The following is a 23,097-nucleotide window of genomic DNA, read 5'->3' as shown; positions in this document are numbered from 1 at the left end:
TACAACTTCTTCATGTCTGTTTAGCCACTTTGAGGTGATTATTTTCCCTCCAACACTGCTCAGGTTCCTATGGTAGTATTAATTAACCTCTGATTTAATTAATGATGACCTTTGCCCAATGGAATGTGAATATCTGTTTGGTCTAATTCCAGTGCTTTTTAAGCTAATTTATCAGCAATTTCATTGCAATAGATTCCATAGTGGGCTGGAATCCAACAGAACTGAATAACTAATCCAAGGCTTATAATATTTAAAAGAAGATGTTTTACCTATATTACCAAATCTTCACGTATTGAATTATCTGTTATAAAACTTTGTAGTACTGCCATAGAATCAGTACATATATCTGATCTAAGAGGTTTAGTATCTACAACCCATCTAAGAGCGGTTATTATTGCAGTCATCTCTATTGAGTATACTGATAAAAAGTCACTCACTCTATATCCATATCCTTTTTTCAAATTCTGGAATATATATACCAATACCAAATTGCCCTTTTTGGATCTTTAGAACCATCTGCAAATATTTTCAGATATCCATAGTATGAAGTATTTAAATAACTGCAGGCTTGAGCAAAGCTTTGCATGGTGAGATGCTCGCTTTTTTCTGTTAATAAATCAATGTTTACCTCTGGATCAGGAAGCAGCCATGGAGGAATACAGCTTAAAGCTAATGCTGGACCATACTTTAATTCTTTCAATCCATACATTTCAATCCTCATTCACTAAATTGTCAATATTCCAACCAAATCCATTGGCCTTTTTATATTCCCAACAATCACTAAGCATTGAAATAGATGGGTTGTTAACCATTCCTTTTAGTCCAACCCAGTATGTTAAAGACAATTGCTCATACCTTAAATTAATTGGGGCTTCCTTAGATTCTACTAATAAGGTGCTTGTAGGAGTTGTTTAAAAAGCACCTAGGACAATCCTCAATGCCTTATACTGCATTCTTTCAATTTTCTTGAGGGATGTCTCACATGCTAAGCTGTACACTATGCAACCATAATCAATTGTTGACCTCTTTAATGCTTTATATATGTAAATCAGTGACTGCCTGTCTGCTCCCCAACTCTGCCCTGTAACCATTCTCATAAGATTAGTTACCTTTTTACACTTTGTTTCGATATAATCAATGTGATATTTCCATGTGAGTTTGGCATCCAACCATATTCCCAAGTACTTAAAATTTTCCCCTCTAACAAGTTGCTGATTATAGAGCATCATTTTGTAAGTTTCAGGGCCTTTTTTCCAGTAAAATATACAACCTGTGATTTTGAAACAGAAAATTTAAAACCCCAATCAACTCCCCACTGTTCAAGTATATGAATGTCCTTTTGAATCTTATCATTAATATATGAAATGTTGCGTCCTCTTCTCCAAATCACAGCATCATCTGCATATAATAGGCCTTCATTATTCTCTCCCATTTTGTCATATATGTCATTAACCATTATGTTGAACAAGATGGGACTAATAACACTCCCTTGAGGGATACCATTTTCAACAATAAACTCATTAGATACTGCACCACCTACTTTAATCCTGATGGACCGTTGAGAGAGAAAATCAAGTATGTAATTATACATTTTCCCATTAATTCCCAATTTTCCTAGTTAAATCAGCACACCTTCTCTCCACATAGTGTCATAGGCTTTCTCAATATCCAGGAAAACTGCCACCATTACTTCTTTCATTATCAAAGACTTTTCAATTTCATTGCAAACCTTAACCAGAGCATCATTTGTGGATTTGCTTCTCCTAAAACCAGTTTGGTAACTTTGAAGTGGATTAATGTAAGTGGAAAATAGTTCATCAACCGGAAATCTAACATGAACCGGAAGGTATCATACTTGAACCGCGCGGAGGTCCTCACCCTCCACACCAGACCACTTCCTGTGGGATACATTATTAACTTATATCTAAATACACTTTTTCTTCGACTTCTGACAAGAGGATGGTTCGTTGTTCAACAAAGAGAGGCTATATATAAACATTCTTTAATCATGATTGCCAAACATATGAATTAAGGCATATACAGTATAAAAAAGCAACAGCAGGTTTCATGTTAATACGTTTTCATAGTTAATAAGTCAACACACCGTGAGGTGGAAAGAGCAACCAAGCAGCTTTCATAGACAACACTGTCTCCCTAAGGATGACATATACCTTGTAAACAGAGTTTTATATTCAAGGAAGAAAACCACCATGGATATAGGATGGGCAGGGTTTGGTTTGAGAGTGGTCCAAAGTTACAACTGTTGAAATGAAACCCAAGGAACTAGTTAGGCTTGAAAAAACTTGCCCAGGAAGGCTGGGCAAGATCAGATGCACTATTGTGTACTGTTGGTCTCTCAAATGAAGGCAGCCGTATATACAGCAGAGCAGCTGGTAGAGGGACATCCAGCACTACAGAGGGAGAGGCGGGGGGGAGCGAGGGAGGTGAAGAGGGGGGAGAGAGAGGGGGAGAGAGGAGAGAGAGGAAGAGGGAGACGAGAGGGGAGAGAGAGAGGGAGAAGAGAGAGAGGAGAGAGAGAGAGAGGGAGAAGAGAGAGAGGAGAGAGAGGGAGAGGGAGAAGAGAGAGGGAGAGAGAGGGAGAGGGAGAAGAGAGGGGAGAGAGAGAGAGAGGAGAGAGAGGGAGAGGGAGAAGAGAGAGGGAGAGAGAGGGAGAGGGAGGAAGAAGGAGAAGAGAGGGGAGAGAGAGAGGGAGAAGAGAGAGAGGAGAGAGAGGGAGAGGGAGAAGAGAGAGGGAGAGAGAGGGAGAGGGAGGAAGAGGGAGAAGAGAGAGGAGAGAGAGCATAGGGGAGAGAGGAGAGAGAGGAAGAGGGAGACGAGAGGGGAGAGAGAGAGGGAGAAGAGAGAGAGGAGAAAGAGAGAGAGGGAGAAGAGAGAGAGGAGAGAGAGGGAGAGGGAGAAGAGAGAGGGAGAGAGAGGGAGAGGGAGAAGAGAGGGGAGAGAGAGAGGGAGAAGAGAGAGAGGAGGGAGAAGAGAGAGGGAGAGAGAGGGAGAGGGAGGAAGAGGGAGAAGAGAGAGGAGAGAGAGCATAGGGGGAGAGAGGAGAGAGAGGGAGGGAGGTGAAGAGGGGTGGAGAGAGGAGAGAGAGGGAGAGGGGGGAGAGAGAGAGGGGAGACAGATACATTTGGATGTGCTGGGGTTGGAAGCAGGAGGAGAGCTTGTGATGCTTAGTGAACTAATTGCTGTGGTGGTACACCCTTCCTGTGTCTCTGTTGGACAGCACGACTAACCTTAGCAGGGTACAATTTTACAAGCCTTTTATCCGGGAACACACACACACACACACACACACACACACACACACACACACACACACACACACACACACACACACACACACACACACACACACTCACACACACACACACACACACAAACAAACACTCTAGAATACTTCACAATCTTTGCAAATATAACAAAATAAAAGTACATTTTTGGTCAATAATTGAGTGAGGATCCCTTGTGGAGCATGAGGGGGCGACACTGGGGGATGGACAAACGCTATGGGGGCGGGACCAATGATCTAGGGGAGGGACCAACGCTCTAGAGGGAGGGACAAACGCTAAGGGGGCGGGACCAACGCTCTGGGGGGAGGGACCAACACTCTGGGGGGAGGGACCAACACTCTGGGGGGAGGGACCAACGCTTTGGGGGAGGGAAAAACTTTATGGGGACGGGATCAACGCTCTCGAGGGAGGGACAAATGCTTTTTGGGGAGAGACCAACGCTCTGGGGGGGAGGGACCAACCCTCTTCGGGAGGGACCAACCCTCTGGAGGGAGGGACCAACCCTCTTGGGGAGGGACCAACCCTCTTGGGGAGGGACCAACCCTCTGGAGGGAGGGACCAACCCTCTTGGGGAGGGACCAACCCTCTTGGGGAGGGACCAACCCTCTTGGGGAGGGACCAACCCTCTTGGGGAGGGACCAACCCTCTGGAGGGAGGGACCAACCCTCTTGGGGAGGGACCAACCCTCTGGAGGGAGGGACCAACCCTCTTGGGGAGGGACCAACCCTCTTGGGGAGGGACAAACGCTATGGGGGGAGGGACCAACACTATGGGGGGCAGGACCAAGACTCTTGGGTGTTCCCGGCTAAAAGGGTCAACATTTAGTCAACATATTAGTTAAAGTGAACTATTAAGTCAGAAAGTAGTGCAATCAATTTGGGTCGTTTTGGATTGGACGACTGGCGGAACCCCTCCCCCCCTCCCCAACACACAGTTAAAGCAAGAACAGGAACATGTGGGCCCTGACCCCTAAACCTGAATGAACTAAAGGCTTATTTTAACGTGTGACAGGGAGTAGCTGAAACAGGGGGGTTGGTTTCCTTAAATAACGATATGGTTCTGGGTGATCGTTCATAACCGGCTCTCATCATTTATGATAATCCCTTCGTTGGGCCAATCTGCCTAAGAGCAAATCAGGTGAATGCGCCAGCCACAATGGTTTATGAAGGTAGACAATAGCCATTAGGCCGTTTTGCCTTTGTGATAAGACATTTTTTACTAATATTGCAATTCACGGTTGTTTTTATTTGAGTGATTACGATTTGTGCGCTGCGCTGCATGCTCTTGCGCGAGGGTCAGGGGCAGGGTCAGGGTTAGGGTCAGGCTTAGGGTCAGGGTCAGGGTTAGGGATAGGTTCAGGGTTAGGGTCAGGGTCAGGGTTAGGCTTAGGGTCAGGGTCAGGGTTAGGGTCAGGGTTAGGGTCAGGGTTAGGGATAGGGTCAGGGTTAGGGTCAGGGTCAGGGTTAGGGATAGGGTCAGGGTTAGGGTCAGGGTCAGGGTTAGGGTCAGGCTTAGGGTTAGGGTTAGGGTTAGGGTTAGGGATAGGTTCAGCGTCAGGGTTAGGGTCAGGGTCAGGGTTAGGCTTAGGGTCAGGGTCAAGGTTAGGGTCAAGGTTAGGGTCAGGGTCAGGGTCGGGGTCAGGGTTAGGGTCAGGGTCAGGGTCAGGGTTAGGGTTAGTAAAGGTAGGGTAAGGAATAGGGACAGGCTTGGTTTAGTTGATAAATCTGTATAGTTGTTCCATTTCCTGTTCAAACCAGTTTTACTTAACTTTCAACATGTAAAAACTCTAAATATGTTTGTCTGAGTTGTGCTTTGGTCACAGAGCTCCGGAAGAAGGTTAAATTTAGCTTGAGCATCAGTGTCTACTATAGCTTTGGCATCTGTCTCTACTATAGCTTTAGCATCAGTGTCTACTATAGCTTTAGCATGGCGGTAATGTTGCCCATAGCTTTAGCCATTTACGTAAGCGCTAAAATACAGGGTGAGCGTTCCATGCCACACATTGCTAATGTTTTATTACAAAAGACACATCATGTGATCTGTTGTTGGACACCAACAGAGGTGACTCACACTTATGCCCTAACATTTATGGGGTTAGGGTCATTCCAAAGGTCAGGGTTAAGGTGAGGGTCATTCCAGAGGTCCTGATGCCTGGGACATCTCGAATGGCTTTATACATCTGGTATGGTTTTAAACATCTGGTATGGTTCAACTAAAGTTTGAAACATCTGTAATGGTTAAACTAAAGTTAAAAGCGTGGCATGGTTTGGAATATCTGGTATGTTTGAAAGACCTGGTCTTTAAACTAGAATTTAAAGTATGTGGCAGGGTTAAACTTGAGTTACAAACATGTAGCAGGGTTAAACCAGAGTTTAAAGTTTGTTGCTGGGTTAAAGCAGAGTTTAATGTTTGTAGCAGGGTTAAACCAGGGTTTAAAGTTTGTAGCAGTGTTAAACCAGGGTTAAAACTTGTAGCAGGGTTAAAATAGAGTTAAAAGCATGTAGCAGGGTTAAACTAGAGTTGGAAACAACTGGTCCAGAAGAGTTTACCACAGACGGCTGTTTAAGTGTGAATCTATACAGAATATACAGGGCTGGTGGCTCGAGGCGTCCGGATGAAAGGTTTACTCTCACATAAAGACAATACAATCAACATGGTAACACCCAAGTACAGATTATTAGTAATACATGGCGGATAGGACCGCTTCGGTAATACTAGAATAATATTAGTATAATGTTATACTAATAATTAATTAAGAATAATAACTAGAATAATCAGAATGATAGTAAGGATTTTCTCGCCTCTCTGGGGTACATTCAACCCTATGACATCACAATGACATCACTCTTCATCTGATGTGAGGTTAGGGTTAGGGTTAGGGTAACCCTAACCCACCAGCAGGGAGGCTGGGATTGGCTGGAGCCCGCTGGATCATGGGGTCACTTCCCTTCGCTCTGTCTTCAGCTATTGGGAGACGTCTTTCTTCCTTTGTCATCTCAAACAAGTCACCTCTTCCTGCTCCTCGTCACGTTATAAACCAGTCGTCAGTAGAAATAACAAAGATTAAAAGTACATGTCTGTCTTCTGATCTGAAAGAGGGAATGTTTGTTCAACATCAGGGAACTAATGGTCTAACGATCCTAGTCTGATGATGTCAGCTCGGGTCACATGACCCTAGTTCTGATAATGTCTGCTCGGGTCACATGACCCTAGTTCTGATGATGTCAGCTCGGGTCACATGACGCTAGTTCTTCCCCTGGGACTCTGCAGAGACAAAACAAAACGCAATTTAGCATGAAGATAGCTATTAAACGAAAGGGCATCCCAACGACCGCCTTCACTCTGGAGCCATACAGCATAGGGATGTTAGTTATTGTGTGGGCAGTCATCGTTTAGTAATTCATCATTTAATTATTTGTGATTTTACAGTATTAAGACTCCTGAACTCTCTCCATATAGGTAGGATCGCAAACAAAAACTCCCATGATGCATTCTGAGGTACTAGCCCAGTGGTATTAAGAACTAGGATGTTCAGAGTACTGTGTTCTACTAGTACTACAGTATTACAGAACTAGGATGTTCAGAGTACTGTGTTCTACTAGAACTACAGTATTTCAGAAGGAGGTTAAACAGAAGGCATAACCCTACCAGTAGGGGACTGTCCTGTGACCTGATTGGTGACCAGGGATCTGGAACTCAAACCTTTGATACGAATGGGAGAAAAAATAAATGACATAACAACAAAATGCCCAATTGACAGTAATTGCACGCCACACACCAATAAAACATCCTGACAACAAGGTTGTTCTGTGTTGAGGTCAAGGGCATTTTGGGAACGATTGCGACTGTGACTTGTGACTGATTGTATGTCACTGACAGCGTAACCCAAATGACCAATAGAAGGACAAATAATGAGGATATAACAGCATCCCAGGTCCACAACAGAGTCCCAACCAGAGTCACAGCCTAGCCCTAACCCTAACCCTAACCCTAACCCAGAGTCACAGCCTAACCCTAACCCAGAGTCACAGCCTAACCCTAACCCAGAGTCACAGCCTAACCCTAACCCAGAGTCACAGCCTAACCCTAACCCAGAGTCACAGCCTAACCCTAACCCAGAGTCACAGCCTAACCCTAACCCAGAGTCACAGACTAACCCTAACCCAGAGTCACAGCCTAACCCTAACCTAACCCAGAGTGACAGCCTAACCCAACTTGAGTCACAGCCTAACCCTAACCCAGAGTCACAGCCTAACCCTAACCCAGAGTCACAGCCTTACCCTAACCCAGAGTCACAGCCTAACCCTAACCCAGAGTCACAGCCTAACCCTAACCCAGAGTCACAGCCTAACCCTAACCCAGAGACACAGCCTAACCCTAACCCAGAGTCACAGCCTAACCCTAACCCAGAGTCACAGCCTAACCCTAATTCAGAGTCACAGCCTAACCCTAACCCAGAGTCACAGACTAACCCTAACCCAGAGTCACAGCCTAACCCTAACCCAGAGTCACAGCCTAACCCTAACCCAGAGTCACAGACTAACCCTAACCTAACCCAGAGTGACAGCCTAACCCAACTTGAGTCACAGCCTAACCCTAACCCAGAGTCACAGCCTAACCCTAACCCAGAGTCACAGCCTTACCCTAACCCAGAGTCACAGCCTAACCCTAACCCAGAGTCACAGCCTAACCCTAATCCAGAGTCACAGCCTAACCCAACCCTAACCCTAACAGACACCACATAAACATTGGCTAAACAAAGTCAGATGATAGAGTTGTGGCGTAATAAAGATGGTCTGATTGATGTCATGTCACCCATAAACAATTGATAAGTTAAAAGAGTTCAACCCACACAGCGAACTCACTGTGTGATATTCACTGTACTGACAGGAGTCTGGGAAACGTATTCTATTCTGATACATACACATATTCTGTATATAAACCTCCTTATATCTCATTATATGAGTGACTTCACCTTGGTAGACGTCGTACGGGGCAGACAGCAGGCTGTAGCTCACTCCAAGGTGGGTGTGGTGGTGGGTGTGGAGGTGGCGGCCAAAGGACACCTGGTTCCTCTCTCGCTCCAACTCTCGCTCTCTCTCAGGGGAGCCCTTCTCCCCTGGCTGGACGGAGGAGGAGTTCAATCTCCTCAGGCTAGGCTAATAGGCTAGGTGTAAAAAGGTGTTGGGGTAGCTAGGCTAAGCTAGGTGTTGCTATGTGAAGGTAAATCTAGGCTAAGATGAGTGTAGGTGTTGCTGGGCTGAACTAGGTGTAGCTAGGTGTAGCTAGGTGTAGCTAGGTGGAGGTAGGTGTAGCTAGGTGTAGCTAGGTGGAGGTAGGTGTAGGTAGGTGTAGCTAGGGTTAGCTAGGTGGAGGTAGGTGTAGCTAGGTGTAGCTGGGGTTAGCTAGGTGGAGGTAGGTGTAGCTAGGTGTAGCTAGGTGTAGCTAGGGTTAGCTAGGTGTAGCTAGGTGTAGCTAGGGTTAGCTAGGTGGAGGTAGGTGTAGCTAGGTGTAGCTAGGTGGAGGTACGTGGAGTTAGGTGTAGCTGGGTGTAGCTAGGTGTAGCTAGATGGAGGTAGGTGGAGGTAGGTGTAGCTAGGTGTAGCTAGGTGGAGGTAGGTGGAGGTAGGTGTAGCTAGGTGTAGCTAGGTGGAGGTAGGTGTAGCTAGGTGTAGCTAGGTGGAGGTAGGTGTAGCTGGGTGTAGCTAGGTGTAGCTAGGTGGAGGTAGGTGGAGGTAGGTGTAGCGAGGTGTAGCTAGGTGTAGCTAGGTGGAGGTAGGTGGAGGTAGGTGTAGCTAGGTGTAGCTAGGTGTAGCTAGGGTTAGCTAGGTGGAGGTAGGTGTAGCTAGGGTTAGCTAGGTGGAGGTAGGTGTAGCTAGGTATAGCTAGGTGTAGCTAGGTGGAGGAAGGTGGAGGTAGGTGTACTCACGGCGGGGGACTTGCCCTGGCTGAGCAGGCTGGGTGGGTGGAGCTCCAGGCTGGACGGCTCTGTGTGATTGGTCCCCTCGGGGTCGTCCCGCCCTGCGGTCTTACCGTATAGAGGGTAGTGGAAACCTGGGAACACACGCATATTTATTATTATATATACACATTATAGGGTTAGGGTTAGGGTTAGCCCTAACCCTAACCCTAACCCCATATTTATTATTATATATACACATTATAGGGTTAGTTGTGTGTGTGTGTGTGTGTGTGTGTGTGTGTGTGTGTGTGTGTGTGTGTGTGTGTGTGTGTGTGTGTACCAGGGTAGTTGTGGGCCATGTTTGGGGACATCCCTTGTGAGGACCGCGTCAGTGCCAGGTAAGGGGGGTAGGGGGTCTGCTGGTAGGGCAGGTAGGACTGCTGGGGCGGGGACACTGCTGCCCGGGCGCTCTGCGACTCCTCACACAGCCCTCCTATTGGCTCCTCGCACAGCCCTCCTATTGGCTCCTCGCATAGCCCTCCTATTGGCTCCTCGCCCATCACCTCCTCCCCATCCAATCTCTCAGCATCCTCTGCTTCACTGATGGGCGTGGCATGTTGGGCCCCACCCCTTTCTCCTCCTCTAATTCCGCCTCCACCGATGGTGGCCATCTTGGCTCCGACTGGCTCCATGGTAGCTCGCCATTCCTTGGTCTGGTCTGCCTCCCCCTCCTCTGGCTGGTTGCCGTGGAGACCAATAGGATAATGGGGTTGTTTGCATCTTGGTCGTCTGTACGCCCAGCCGAGGCCGTCTGGGGGCTAGATGATGGATAGGTGTCGGTTCTAGATGATGGATAGGTGTCGGTTCTAGATGATGGACAGGTGTCGGTTCTAGATGATGGACAGGTGTCGGTTCTAGATGATGGACAGGTGTCGGTTCTAGATGATGGACAGGCGTTGGTTCTAGATGATGGACAGGTGTTGGTTCTAGATGATGGACAGGTGTCGGTTCTAGATGATGGACAGGTATCAGGAGCCATCTAGGTGTCTGTGCCAGCTTGTGATTCTATTGGCCGGTGCAAAAAAGTCACACCCTTTCAGATGAACCCCCTAGCACTACCTAGCAGCATTTAGCACTAGCAGCATTTAGCACTAGCAGGAGTAAGCAGTAGCATTGTTTCTATGAGTGGATTGTCGAAAGCTTCAAAGCTTTCCGGCCCAATTTATAGATTGATGGAAACACAACATATCATTGACGAAATACAACAGATCTTATAGGAAACACTAGAGAGCTTAGAGAACACTCCAGAGCTTATAGGAAACACTAGAGGGCTTAGAGAACACTCCAGAGCTTATAGGAAACACTAGAGGGTTTAGAGAACACTCCAGAGTTTATAGGAATCAATAGAGCGCTTAGAGAACACTCCAGAGCTTATAGGAAACAATAGAGTGCTTAGAGAACACTCCAGAGCTTATAGGAAACACTAGAGCGCTTAGAGAACACTCCAGAGCTTATAGGAAACAATAGAGTGCTTAGAGAACACTCCAGAGCTTATAGGAAACACTAGAGCGCTTAGAGAACACTCCAGAGCTTATAGGAAACAAAAGAGACAGTTGAGGAAACACTAGAGACTGTAGAAATACTAGAGACAGTAGAAACACTAGAGACAGTAGAGGAAACACTAGAGACAGTAGAAACACTAGAGACAGTATAGAAAACACTAGAGACAGTAGAGGAAACACTAGAGACTGTAGAGGAAACACTAGAGACAGTAGAAACACTAGAGACAGTAGAAACACTAGAGACATTAGAGGAAACACTAGAGACAGTAGAAACACTAGAGACAGTAGAGGAAACACTAGAGATAGTAGAAACACTAGAGACTAGAGGAAACACTAGAGACAGTAGAAACACTAGAGACAGTAGAAACACTATAGACAATAGAGGAAACACTAGAGACTGTAGAGGAAAAACTAGAGACAGTAGATTAAACACTAGAGACTGTAGAAGAAACACTAGAGACAGTAGAAACACTAGAGACTGTAGAGGAAACACTAGAGACTGTAGAAACACTAGAGACAGTAGAAACACTAGAGACAGTAGAGGAAACATTAGAGACTGTAGAAACACTAGAGACAGTAGAAACACTAGACACAGTAGAAACACTAGAGACATTAGAGGAAACACTAGAGACAGTAGAAACACTAGAGACAGTAGAGGAAACACTAGAGATAGTAGAAACACTAGAGACTAGAGGAAACACTAGAGACAGTAGAAACACTAGAGACAGTAGAAACACTATAGACAATAGAGGAAACACTAGAGACTGTAGAGGAAAAACTAGAGACAGTAGATTAAACACTAGAGACTGTAGAAGAAACACTAGAGACAGTAGAAACACTAGAGACTGTAGAGGAAACACTAGAGACTGTAGAAACACTAGAGACAGTAGAAACACTAGAGACAGTAGAGGAAACATTAGAGACTGTAGAAACACTAGAGACAGTAGAAACACTAGACACAGTAGAGGAAACACTAGAGACTGTAGAAACACTAGAGACAGTAGAAACACTAGAGACAGTAGAGGAAACATTAGAGACTGTAGAAACACTAGAGACAGTAGAAACACTAGACACAGTAGAGGAAACACTAGAGACAGTAGAAACACTAGAGACATTAGAGGAAACACTAGAGACAGTAGAAACACTAGAGACTGTAGAGGAAACACTAGAGACAGTAGAGGAAACACTAGAGACAGTAGAAACACTAGAGACTGTAGAGGAAACACTAGAGACAGTAGAGGAAACACTAGAGACTGTAGAAACACTAGAGACAGTAGAAACACTAGAGACAGTAGAAACACTAGAGATAGTAGAGGAAACACTAGAGACTTTAGAGGAAGCACTAGAGACAGTAGAAACACTATAGACTGTAGAAACACTAGAGACAGTAGAGGAAACACTATAGACTGTAGAGGAAACACTAGAGACAGTAGAGGAAACACTAGAGACAGTAGAAACACTAGAGACAGTAGAGGAAACACTAGAGACGGTAGAGGAAACACTAGAGACAGTATAGGAAACACTAGAGACTGTAGAGGAAACACTAGAGACTGTAGAGGAAACACTAGAGACTGTAGAGGAAACACTAGAGACAGTATAAACACTAGAGACCTTAGAGGAAAGACTAGAGACAGTAGAGGAAACAATAGAGACCTTAGATGAAACACTAGAGACAGTAGAGGAAACACTAGAGACCTTAGAGGAAACACTAGAGACCTTAGAGGAAATGCTCGAGAGCTTAAACTGATGGACTGAACACTACAGATCTTAAAAGGATCACGAACAATCCTAGAAGAAACCTGACCCATCTTAGCGGAAACACCGGTTCCTCAGTGGAACATGATAGATCGACCGCTCAGCGGATGATGTTGATGGAGGATGACCAACGTTTCTGCAGGCGGCCATTTTAAAGCAGAGGGATACAAAAATAAATGGAATCCTCTCTAAATGACATGGAACAGCTTGATAAGCCAAAATACAGAACCCACAGTAGTCTTTAAATGGTAATAGTATGCAGATTCACCAGAGTACCTCAATTAACCTGAGATGCTACCACCCCAATTTTAAATGACTAGAATTATTTCAAAAAACATTTCTTAAAACCAACATAGGCATTATGAAAAAGGTTTTGTTTATTTGTGTGTGTTGAAAATTTCCACTTACAGCTAGTTTAAATAACATGTGGTTATCTCCACTCATGAAACCAAATACGTCTTTATTCATGGAAGCAGAATACCAAACTACATCCAGAGGGTTAGGGTGGTAAATTACCTTTTTAACCTTAGCCCACAGCATCACAAAGTTCACACATTATGGGCCAAAGCCCCAAGTGATTTTCATTGAACAAAGCTCTCTAACTCCGAGACAGTAGTACACAGAAACACTAGAGACTGAAGGAGGGACTTACACTGGAGTAGGAACCATTTGAGTCCAGATCTGTCGGAGTGTTTGGGTTGTGAAGTGACGAAGAGGAGGAGGATGCCTTGACGGTGCCGGGCTGTTGGTCCAGTATGCTGCTCAGCTGCCCTCGCTCGGCCCTCTCCCCCCGATCCCCTCGTTCACCCTTCTCCGTGTAGGACAGTGTGGGTTTAGAGCAGCAGCCCTTCGTACCGTCCGCCGCTTTGGCTGGCACAGCCGCTCCTCCTGACCCTGCTGATGCGTATTTCCCGTCCTCCCCTTCCCGGCCGGAGCCCGCTGGCCCGCGGTCCGACCGTTGCTTAGTGCCGCCGAGCGCCTGGTCGCAGCACTTGTTGCCCAGCAACAGTTTGTGGTGGGTGTAGAGCGCTCTGGAGTACTGGCCGTAGTACAGCGACTGGGCCAGCGCGGTCTGGGTCTGACTCATGGCCAGCTGCAGCTGGGACTGGCCGCAGCCCTCCGCCTTCTTAGAGTCCACTGGCTCCTCCTCCTTCAGGTCCTCCTTCCGTTCCTTTGCCTTGACGTCGACGCCCTTGTGGAAGGCGGGGCCACAGTGGTTCTGTCGGTCGCTCTGCATGAACCCCTGGAGGTAGTAGGAGTCGTAGCCCTGGTAGTACTGAGAGTCTTTTGGCAGCGGGTTGGATGCTGCGGGAGGGATCTTGCTGGGGTTCCCCTGGTGGTTGTTGCTAAGGTTTCCATGGTGACTGTTGGGCGTCTCATCGGAGGAGGAGGAGGAGGAGGAGGATGAGGAGGAGGAGGAAGAGGAAGGAGGGCCTGACTTGGATCTTGGACAGTCGGAACGGCATTCGACAGCACCCCCATCGTCGCCAGCATCTGAGATATCGGAGTAGGCGGGGCTGTTGTTCTTGCTGTCACCATCTGGTGAGCCAACTCCGCTACCGGCATCTAGGCGCAGGGACGTGCCGATGGACGGACTGGGGGCGTTGTCCGTGAAGGTGTACACCTTATCGGCCTCCGCGCGGATGCTGGCCATCCTGCTCTCCTGCCTTCCTGTCAGACCATTCACCACCTCCTGCTTACTGAGGTGCTCCTTCAGAAGGCTTCCAGGAGCTTCTCTGGCTGCCGGTTTGGGCCCCCCAGCGCCGCCACAGTCCTCAGCCTTGACCTCCCCGCTGGAGGCCCTGTCCAGGTCTTTGCTGTGTTTGTCCTTAAGTCTCCGTTTCTCTTTCTTCCGCGTTTCCTTGCTGCTGGGGACCAAGGCGGTTTTCCCCAAACACGGATCCGTAAGACCGAGCTTTGGCTTGATGGGCTTTAGAGTGGTGAGGGGGGGGTTCTTAGAGCTGAGGCCCCCGGGGACCAGGGCAGTGGGCGGCTGTGTGGGTGGGGGCTGGGTGTTGGTGGGGTGGGGTTCTTCCGGGCTGGGGCTGCCTGAGCTGCTGGTGTTGTACACAGAGTGAGGGTTAGTTAGGCTGGGGACGGCGATGAGCTTAGGGGGGGGTGGGGCCGGAGCGATGGGGCGGTTGGCCCGGGACTTGGAGAGCTTCTCTGCTTTCCCATTGGCCTTTTTCCCTTTGTCACTAACTCCGCCCTTCTTGTCAATCAAACCCTCTGCCTCCAGTTTGGGCATCTCCACGGTGGAGCTGCGGTCGGGGACCATGCAGTTCTCCAAGACCACGGTCATGTTGGAGATGATGGGCAGGTTGCTGAGGTCGTCCATGAGTCCATCTCGGAGCAGCGAGGTTCTCCTGGTTTTGGCCGTGTCGGTGCTCAGGAGCAGTCTCCGGTTCTTCGGAGAACCCACTGTGGTCACCTTGTAGAGCGGTGCGGCCTTCTTTGAGGAGCTGAGGCCACTCGTGTTAGCGCTGCTACCGTTAGCGCCGCTAGCGTTAGCACCGCTAGCGTTAGCTCTGTTGCTATTAGCGCTGCTAGCCTCCGAGATGTGGTAGGTCCTGCTGCCCAGGGCGTCCTCACAGTCCGACAGGCGCTCTCCTCCCTCAGGCTCCTTCAGGGACTCCAGCTCTGGCTTCTTCTGCCCTCCGACCTCCAGGTGAGCGTGGGTCTGGTGGTAGCGCAGCCCGTTGATGTGCTTGTAGCGCTTGGTGCAGTTGGGGTGGGGGCAGTCAATGAGGATGGGAGGGGGGGGCGAGGAGGAGGTGCAGCCCCCCCCAGGGTCCATGAAGGAGGGGTCAGCCTTCCCTTGAGGCGTGGACGGTGCGCTGCGGGACTTGGCTCGGATCCGCTTGCCGTTCCCCAGTTTGTTGTCTTCGGAGGCGAGCAGGCTGAGGTCCAGGTCCCCAGGGGGCTTCACCTTCCTCTTCCCGGGGACGGAGAGGGTGGAGGAGAGGGTGGTGCTGCTGGCCGGCTTCACCTCCTCCACCGTGAAGAAGGACGGAGGTGCCCGACAGCTGCTGTTCATGAGGTTCAGACTGCCTCTCCTCCCTTTGCTGTGGATCGGCCCTGAGGCTCCGGTCACGCCTCCTCCCCGGCTCCTGTGCTGTGATAGGCCCCGTACCTTGGAGACAGGGAGGGGTTCCACACAGGGGCGCTCGGAGATAGCCAATCGCATTCGTTTGCCTCGGCCACGCCCACTTGGCATCTCCGGGTCGCTGGAGGGAGACTCGCAAAACCTGAAAGGAAAAGAAACAGCGATACTAGAATCAGGAACCTTCCTTTATCCACAGATGCCACCTTTCTTATTATATTTCAGACAGGACAATTTCGTCTAAAAAATACACTTGTTAGAGGCTGGAGCTGCTGTTGTGTTTGGCAGCATGGCCCTGTCTCTGGAAATCTCCTGGCCTAGCTGTGCCCAAACTGGCAGAAGATGTAGCTGAACCTCCCTGGTATATGGAACGTGGATATATTGGTACTGGATATTGGATATTGGCCTAACCCTTAGGCTAAGCCTAAAGGTTAGGCCAGGGTTAGGCTCAAACTAAGGGTAAGGCCAGGGTTAGGCTCAACCTAAGCATATCTCCAGAGTGTGCACAGAATGCTTGTTGTGTGTTAAATGACAAAGTCATTAATGAGCTTACTGTGTGGCTCGACCTATCACAATGTTCAACAGAAAATGATGCATGTAAACTACACAAATGGACAAAGATTACAGGAGACAGTAGAAGAATGTCTTCCTCACTCGGTCTTTTGCCTTTCAAGCCCTTTCTAGCCCTGCACATGAAGTGTATGCAACCAAAAAGATTAGTAGGGCTGTGTTCATAGCCACATGAGCACCCTAGGCTCAGGGTTAGTCATACTAGCGGTTCATTAATACTATCTATTAGTAGAGCCAGTGTGTTACCTTGGAGGTGCCCAGTCATGTTTGGTGCAGTCCAACAGTGTTCCCACATAGGTTCTTTTCCGCCAGGTCACATTTACCACAAGCACACCTGTGACAAAGACACACACAAGAAGTATTTCTAAAACTATTCTTAAGATAAGATGGATTGAAAACCTCAACAACTTTAGAAATTTTCTCAGGCCCTCTATCCCCTTGTCCCCTTTTACTATTTCTCTCTCTCTCTCTCTCTCTCTCTCTCTCTCTCTCTCTCTCGCTCTCTCTCTCCCTCCCTCTCTCTCTCTCTCTCTCTCTCTCTCTCTCTCCCCCTCTCTCTCCCTCTCTCTCCCTCTCCCTCTCTCTCTCTCTCCCTCCCTCTCTCCCTCTCTCTCTCTCTCTCTCTCTCTCTCTCTCTCTCTCTCTCTCTCGCTCTCTCTCTCTCTCTCTCTCTCTCCCTCCCTCTCTCTCTCTCTCTCTCTCTCTCCCCCCTCTCTCTCTCTCTCTCTCCCTCTCCCTCTCTCTCTCTCTCCCTCCCCTCTCTCCCTCTCTCTCTCTCCCTCTCTCTCTCTCTCTCTCTCTCTCTCTCTCTCTCTCTCTCTCTCTCTCTCTCTCTCTCTCTCCCTCTCTCTCTCTCTCTCTCTCTCTCTCTCTCTCTCTCTCTCTCTCTCTCTCTCTCTCACCCTCCTCGGTCTCATGCCATACAATGCCCTCCAGGTTGACGCTGGTCCCTGGTCGACAGGGCCCCAGGCAGGCGGAGTCCGGCTCAGGGCCCCCAGGAGCGCTCGCTCCGTCTGGGGTGTTGGTGCCAATGGAGCGGGTCATCACCACCACCTGCTTGGGGGAGGAACCGGGGAGGCCCACGGCAACAGGGGCTGGGGGGGGGGGCACGGGGAACATGGAGTCCAACTGGAAGAAAGTAGGAACATGTTAGGAGTATTAACATCTGTTGACCCTGAGATGTTAGGAATATTAACATCTGTTGACCCTGAGATGTTAGGAATATTAACATCTGTTGACCCAGAGATGTTAGTATTATTAACATCTGTTGACCCAGAGATGTTAGGCATATTAACATCTGTTGACCCTGAGATGTTAGGATTATTAACATCTGCTGACCCAGAGATGTTAGGAATGTTAACATCTGTTGACCCTGAGATGTTAGGAATATTAACATCTGTTGACCCTAAGATGTTAGGAGTATTAACATCTGTTGACCCCGAGATGTTAGGAATATTAACATCTGTTGACCCCGAGATGTTAGGAATATTAACATCTGTTGACCCCGAGATGTTAGGAGTATTAACATCTGTTGACCCTGAGATGTTAGGAATATTAACATCTGTTGACCCTGAGATGTTAGGAATATTAACATCTGTTGACCCCGAGATGTAAGGAGTATTAACATCTGTTGACCCCGAGATGTTAGGAATATTAACATCTGTTGACCCTTAGATGTTAGGAGTATTAACATCTGTTGATCCTGAGATGTTAGGATTATAAACAGTGTTGACCTCCTTTACCTACCAAACAGCTGAATACTTAATATATACTTAATACTTAAGCAGGCAGCAAACCAGGTATTAGATTTTGTGTATTTTGTGTAGCCTTGCCGAGCTTGAAAAGGTTTTGTTCCCTGAGCGGTTAGTGAAGACCACTGAGAGGATCTCCAGGGAGACGGGAAATCACATATCTGATCGCTGAAATAGTTCAATGTTAGCCATGGCTCCCTGAATAATTATACATTGTTCACTTTCTTTTCATCTGCTGAAAATTTGCCAAGTTTCAAAATTGTAGAGGTGCAAGAAGTGCCGAAAAATATATTTTTTAAAGGTTTGTTAGTTCTTGGTCAAACCTGGTCAACCTTATTTTCCACAAGAGGTAGGCTGCCCACTTTTGCCACCAAATGGTCAAACTTTAAGCAACCAAAGGCTAAAAAGTAATTCACAAGCAGCTGAAGAATTAGCTACCTAAACTGCTACAGTTCTTGACCAAACTCAAAGGTTACACCAGTAGATCCTGAAGGTGACACTATAAAGATCAGCACAACGCCATTTAACCTGTGATTAGAAAAGGACTGAAGAAAACCCTTCACCTTTTCTGCTTGTAAATATCATGAAATAAAATGAAAGACAATATATTTTCCTCCCTCCTACACACCCCAGTCCTATAACACGGAAACACAAAGCAAATGAACAACAACAAAAGTAGACAATGTGATTTCTTCACCTCTCTGACCTTCATTCAGCAGATAAAGGCTTTTTGGAGTAACAGCGCAAATGCACTTAAAAAAAACACTTGAGCAAACACACACACATAGTAGGTTCCTCTATTAATGTTTTTGCCCATTGCTTGAACACGTTTTGCAAAACTTGGCTCATTGTGACAAAACTAAAAACACAAGCAAATAAGACACAATACTGGGAAATATACCAATCACATCTATGTCGAATTGAAACTCTGCTATCGAAACCTAACAATCCTTTGTCAAAGACTACTTTATAACACTGCAGTCTTTCATGTTCACTCTTTATATTCAGTTCCACAGAAGGCACGTCTTCACAACAACCAAAAAATCTATTATTCAATACTGTAAATTGCAGAACTGTACTTTACAGTGCAGTAAATTCAGTTTAAGCAAAAATACAACAAAAATACACACTGTGTATACTGTAATGTAAACACAGAAACACATGGCAATTGTGTTTGGGTGGGCTAATGGATCCTCACCTTGTGTTCCGAATCCATCCATGGATTGACCTTACCTCAATGTCTCCGCAGGCCTGTTCCATTGCCTGCAGAAGAGGCATGCGGGCATGTGGTTGGCGGTCATATACGCACCATCTCCAAGCCGAAAAAGAATATTCTATAAGGTTTAGAAATGGTGAGTAAGGGGGCAAGGATACAACTTCAAATTGATTAGGGTTGGTGAACCAGTTCTAGACCAGAATAGCCCGATAGAAATAAACATTACCCCAGACAACAACAAACCTGGGCTGCTCTGATATTTCCTGTACAGCTGCATCATGAATTGCATCTAGGAATGTGATGATATGTTGGGTATTGTAGGGACCTATTTTTGCATGATGGTGCAGTTACCCTCGGAGGCTTTTGGCGGCACACAATGAGATATTTCCCATGCGCTGCCCCGGGACGTGCACAACTGCCATTTGGCCTTTGTGTAGCTGACTAATTGGTGTTTAGCTTTGTAAGCACGTTTTTTCAGGTGTGTATAAGTATTTTACCCAATGTGTTTTATATTTTTAATAGATGGGTTTTCCCAATGGTACGCTGAGATTTCATTGAACGAAAGTGTCTTATGTATGAAATAGTGTGTAGTGTGCAGGAGCAAGTGTGTTGCAGAATTGCAAATAAATTGCTAAGCAGTGCTTTTGTTTAAGGTATGGTAACAAAAACTTCAAGTTGGTTACTTGGGTCTAAGCATGTGTCTATAGTGTTCAAGCAATGGGCAAAAACTGTAAAACCCAGTTATGGTCAGTCATGTTGTCTGCAAACATTGGTTGTACTAGGTAGCTCCCACTATTTCTTCAGTGGCCAGTCCACCCAGTGTTGACTTGAAACCTTTACAGACATTATTAGGTAAAGTGAAACGCACCCTTTACCCAGATCCGGGCTCATCTGCATTCAGACTTTAGATACGATCTGCAATGCCTGCTCAGCTTAACTAAAAATAACGAGGAATACTTCTACACAATGTTCATATTCATGCTCTTGCGTTTGTGGTTATGAGTGTAGCCAACCAAAGGCCTTGTCAGATGAACTTCAGTTCACCCTTTAGTTTCTCACTGAAGATCTGTGCTGAATCCAAACCTGACTTTGAGTTCATGGTGCTGATTGATCTATGAAATGACAAAAGCCGAAAGCACACCGGCGCTGCAGTACCGTGGCACATTTCACGTGCGTCAAATGCCGGCCCTAGCACCAATGGGAAGCCTCGCTGCCGGCCCTAGCACCAATGGGAATACTCGCTGCCGGCCCTAGCACCAATGGGAAGACTCGCTGCCGGCCCTAGCACCAATGGGAAGCCTCGCTGCCGGCCCTAGCACCAATGGGAATACTCGCTGCCGGCCCTAGCACCAATGGGAAGACTCGCTGCCGGCCCTAGCACCAATGGGAAGCCTCGCTGCCGGCCCTAGCACCAATGGGAAGACTCGCTGCCGGCCCTAGCACCAATAGGAAACCTCGCTGCCGGCCCTAGCACCAATAGGAAGCCTCGCTGCCGGCCCTAGCACCAATAGGAAGCCTCGCTGCCGCCCCTAGCACCAATAGGAAGCCTCGCTGCCGCCCCTAGCACCAATAGGAAGCCTCGCTGCCGGCCCTAGCACCAATAGAAAGCCTCGCTGCCGCCCCTAGCACCAATAGAAAGCCTCGCTGCCGCCCCTAGCACCAATAGGAAGCCTTGCTGCCGGCCCTAGCACCAATAGGAAGCCTCGCGCTGCGGTGCCGTTGAGATTATGTTTTGAAAGCAGCAGATCAACCAACCCAGTGGTTAGGCGCCCATAACGTTATACCAGTTGTTTTATGACTACATATATGGCCCTGATGCCCATAATCCTCTGTTTGTGCTTACAATGATAGTCACATTAATTCATAGTTACTTTATACTGTCGGGCACTTTGTTTACGGTTAAGTCAATTTACACACTTTATTTACTGTCATTGCTAATTTTTTTCGCATTGTGGAATTATTCATCTACTGCAACAATCTCCATATGTACAGGACCTTGTATCAAGGATGTACCAAACAGCTTCAAAAAGGGTTTCTTCAGGGGTGGCGACGCTAGGGAATAGGGTTAGCCTAACCCTAACCCTAACCCTAGGGTTAGGGTTAGGGTTAGGGTTAGCCTAACCCTAACCCTAACCCTAGGGAATAGGACAGTGGCGTGGAGGATAGTGGGGCGCGACGAGCACTGGCACTGTCTAGCCGCCGCCCGGGAGGGGTAGTACGGGAGGGGTAGTACGGGAGGGGTAGTACAGGAGGGGTAGTACAGGAGGGGTAGTACAGGAGGGGTAGTACAGGAGGGGTAGTACGGGAGGGGTAGTACGGGGTAAGAGTTGGGGCGGTTGCCCTAACCCTAACCCTTAAATGAGGGAGCTGTCATTAGCGCTAGCAGTAGGCTAGCAGATATCACAAAAACAATTGGATATACTTTTAAAATGTTATGCTATTATTATTTTATTTTATTCAATGTTGTATATTATTTTTTACTTATTTCTATATTTTGAATACTGGTTGTTGAATAAAGGTAGATAGGGTTAGATGAGACTTTTTGTCTCCCTCTCTTTTTTGAGAGGGAAAAAATATACATAATATACATAAAAATATATATAAATAAAGATAGATAATAGATAGATGATAGAGACAGAGAGAAAGACAGACAGACAGACGGATAGAATAGAACGATAAGAGGCTTGGTTTTTGCTTCCTGTTTTGCTGCGGAAAGACATTTACCAACTGAGAAGATTGAAAACATTTAGACAGGATGTACGTAACTCATAGACACTCTGTGAGTTAGTACATCGGGATCGCTATCACAGATATATATATATATACAACATATATACAACACTGTAACATAGAATGACCTTTTGCCATCACTTGGTGGTCACACACACAACCCCCCCCCCCCACACACACACACACCTACACACACAACCCCCCCCCCCACACACACACACACACACAACATATATATACATATATATATATACATATATATATGTATATATATATATATATATATATATATATATATATATATGTATATATATATATAGCATCTCTCAGTATCTATCCCTGACTGTCTGTCTCTTTCGTTGTAGATGTAAAGATGCCGTCTGACAACAACAGCACCTTGATGCCTCATGTATCCTCCATCACTCTTTCCTTCCCTCTCTCCTCTCTCCTTCCCTCTCTCTTTCCCTCTCTCCTCTCTCTCCTTCTCTCTCTCATTCCCTCTCTCCATTACTCCCTCATTTCCTCTCTCCTTGCTTTGTGTTGAAGGCCACACACCTGCAGTGGTCGGAAACCATGACTCTGTTCTCCTCCATCTTCCTACCTTATCAGCTCCGCGGTGCTTCTTGACGGCCGGGCTGACGACCGCCGCGCTGCCGCTCTTCAATCCGTTCAATCCGTTCAATCCGTTTATTCCGACCATTCCGTTCTCCTGCCCGTTTTCGTTCTCAACTCCCATCCACTCTGCCGCACAATGCCCGTCCCTGCTCAAGAGCTCGGGCAGGGCGCTCGGTGCGAAGACATCCGCGTATTTCTCCTTCCTCGTCCTGATGACAGCATCTCTCTTCCAGCCCCTCATCATCATAGCTCTCTTCCCCTTCCGCTCCTCCTTAGGGGCCGTTATGACATCGTGGCCGGGCTCTCGGAGCGCCTGGCCCGCAGTGGACATCATCACCGCGCCTCCGCCTGGCTGAGCGCCGCGCCGCGTAGCCGCGACGACGCGTTGCTCTGCCGCGTCAACGCCGCTGCCGCACAACGCGGTTAGGAGCGGCGAGTCCGCCGCGTCCGTTACTTCACCGGTTCTCTCGCGTTTTAGTGCGTGTTTCCGTGACTCGGAGGAAGAACCCGTTCCCCGTGTTTGATCCGAGGGTACCGAGGTATGGAGATGGAGAGCGGCCGGTGACGGCTCCCTACAGCCCCTCTGCA

The 23,097-nt window shown here is 47.5% G+C and overlaps 1 protein-coding gene across 1 annotated transcript; it reads right to left on the bottom strand.

Annotated features, from left to right (window-relative positions):
* Positions 1–6,220: 6,220 nt before the first annotated feature.
* Positions 6,221–22,711, bottom strand: znf608 (zinc finger protein 608). Its single transcript, XM_079749407.1, has 9 exons — positions 22,496–22,711; positions 17,100–17,325; positions 16,444–16,531; positions 13,177–15,772; positions 9,548–9,944; positions 9,235–9,359; positions 8,281–8,428; positions 6,954–7,007; positions 6,221–6,569 (listed from the first exon to the last, which is right to left on the bottom strand). Exons 1-9 carry the CDS (start codon positions 22,628–22,630, stop codon positions 6,550–6,552), a joined length of 3,789 nt encoding a protein of 1,262 aa, XP_079605533.1. The 5' UTR covers positions 22,631–22,711; the 3' UTR covers positions 6,221–6,549.
* Between the last annotated feature and the right edge of the window lie 386 nt (positions 22,712–23,097).

This window comes from Pollachius pollachius, assembly GCF_949987615.1.
Source record: "Pollachius pollachius genome assembly, chromosome: 1".
NCBI classification, from domain to species: Eukaryota; Metazoa; Chordata; class Actinopteri; order Gadiformes; family Gadidae; genus Pollachius; species Pollachius pollachius.
Note: the sequence above shows the minus strand (reverse complement) of the source record. Positions and strands in the feature narration are given on the sequence as shown.

Coding starts and splice junctions, on each gene's coding strand:
- znf608 (XM_079749407.1), bottom strand. CDS start 22,630: ATGGGAGTTGAGAACGAAAACGGGCAGGAGAACGGAATGGTCGGAATA. Junction 17,326..22,495: donor AGCACCGCGGAGCTGATAAG/GTAGGAAGATGG, acceptor ACTTTCTTCCAG/TTGGACTCCATGTTCCCCGT. Junction 9,360..9,547: donor CATGGCCCACAACTACCCTG/GTACACACACAC, acceptor GTGTGTTCCCAG/GTTTCCACTACCCTCTATAC.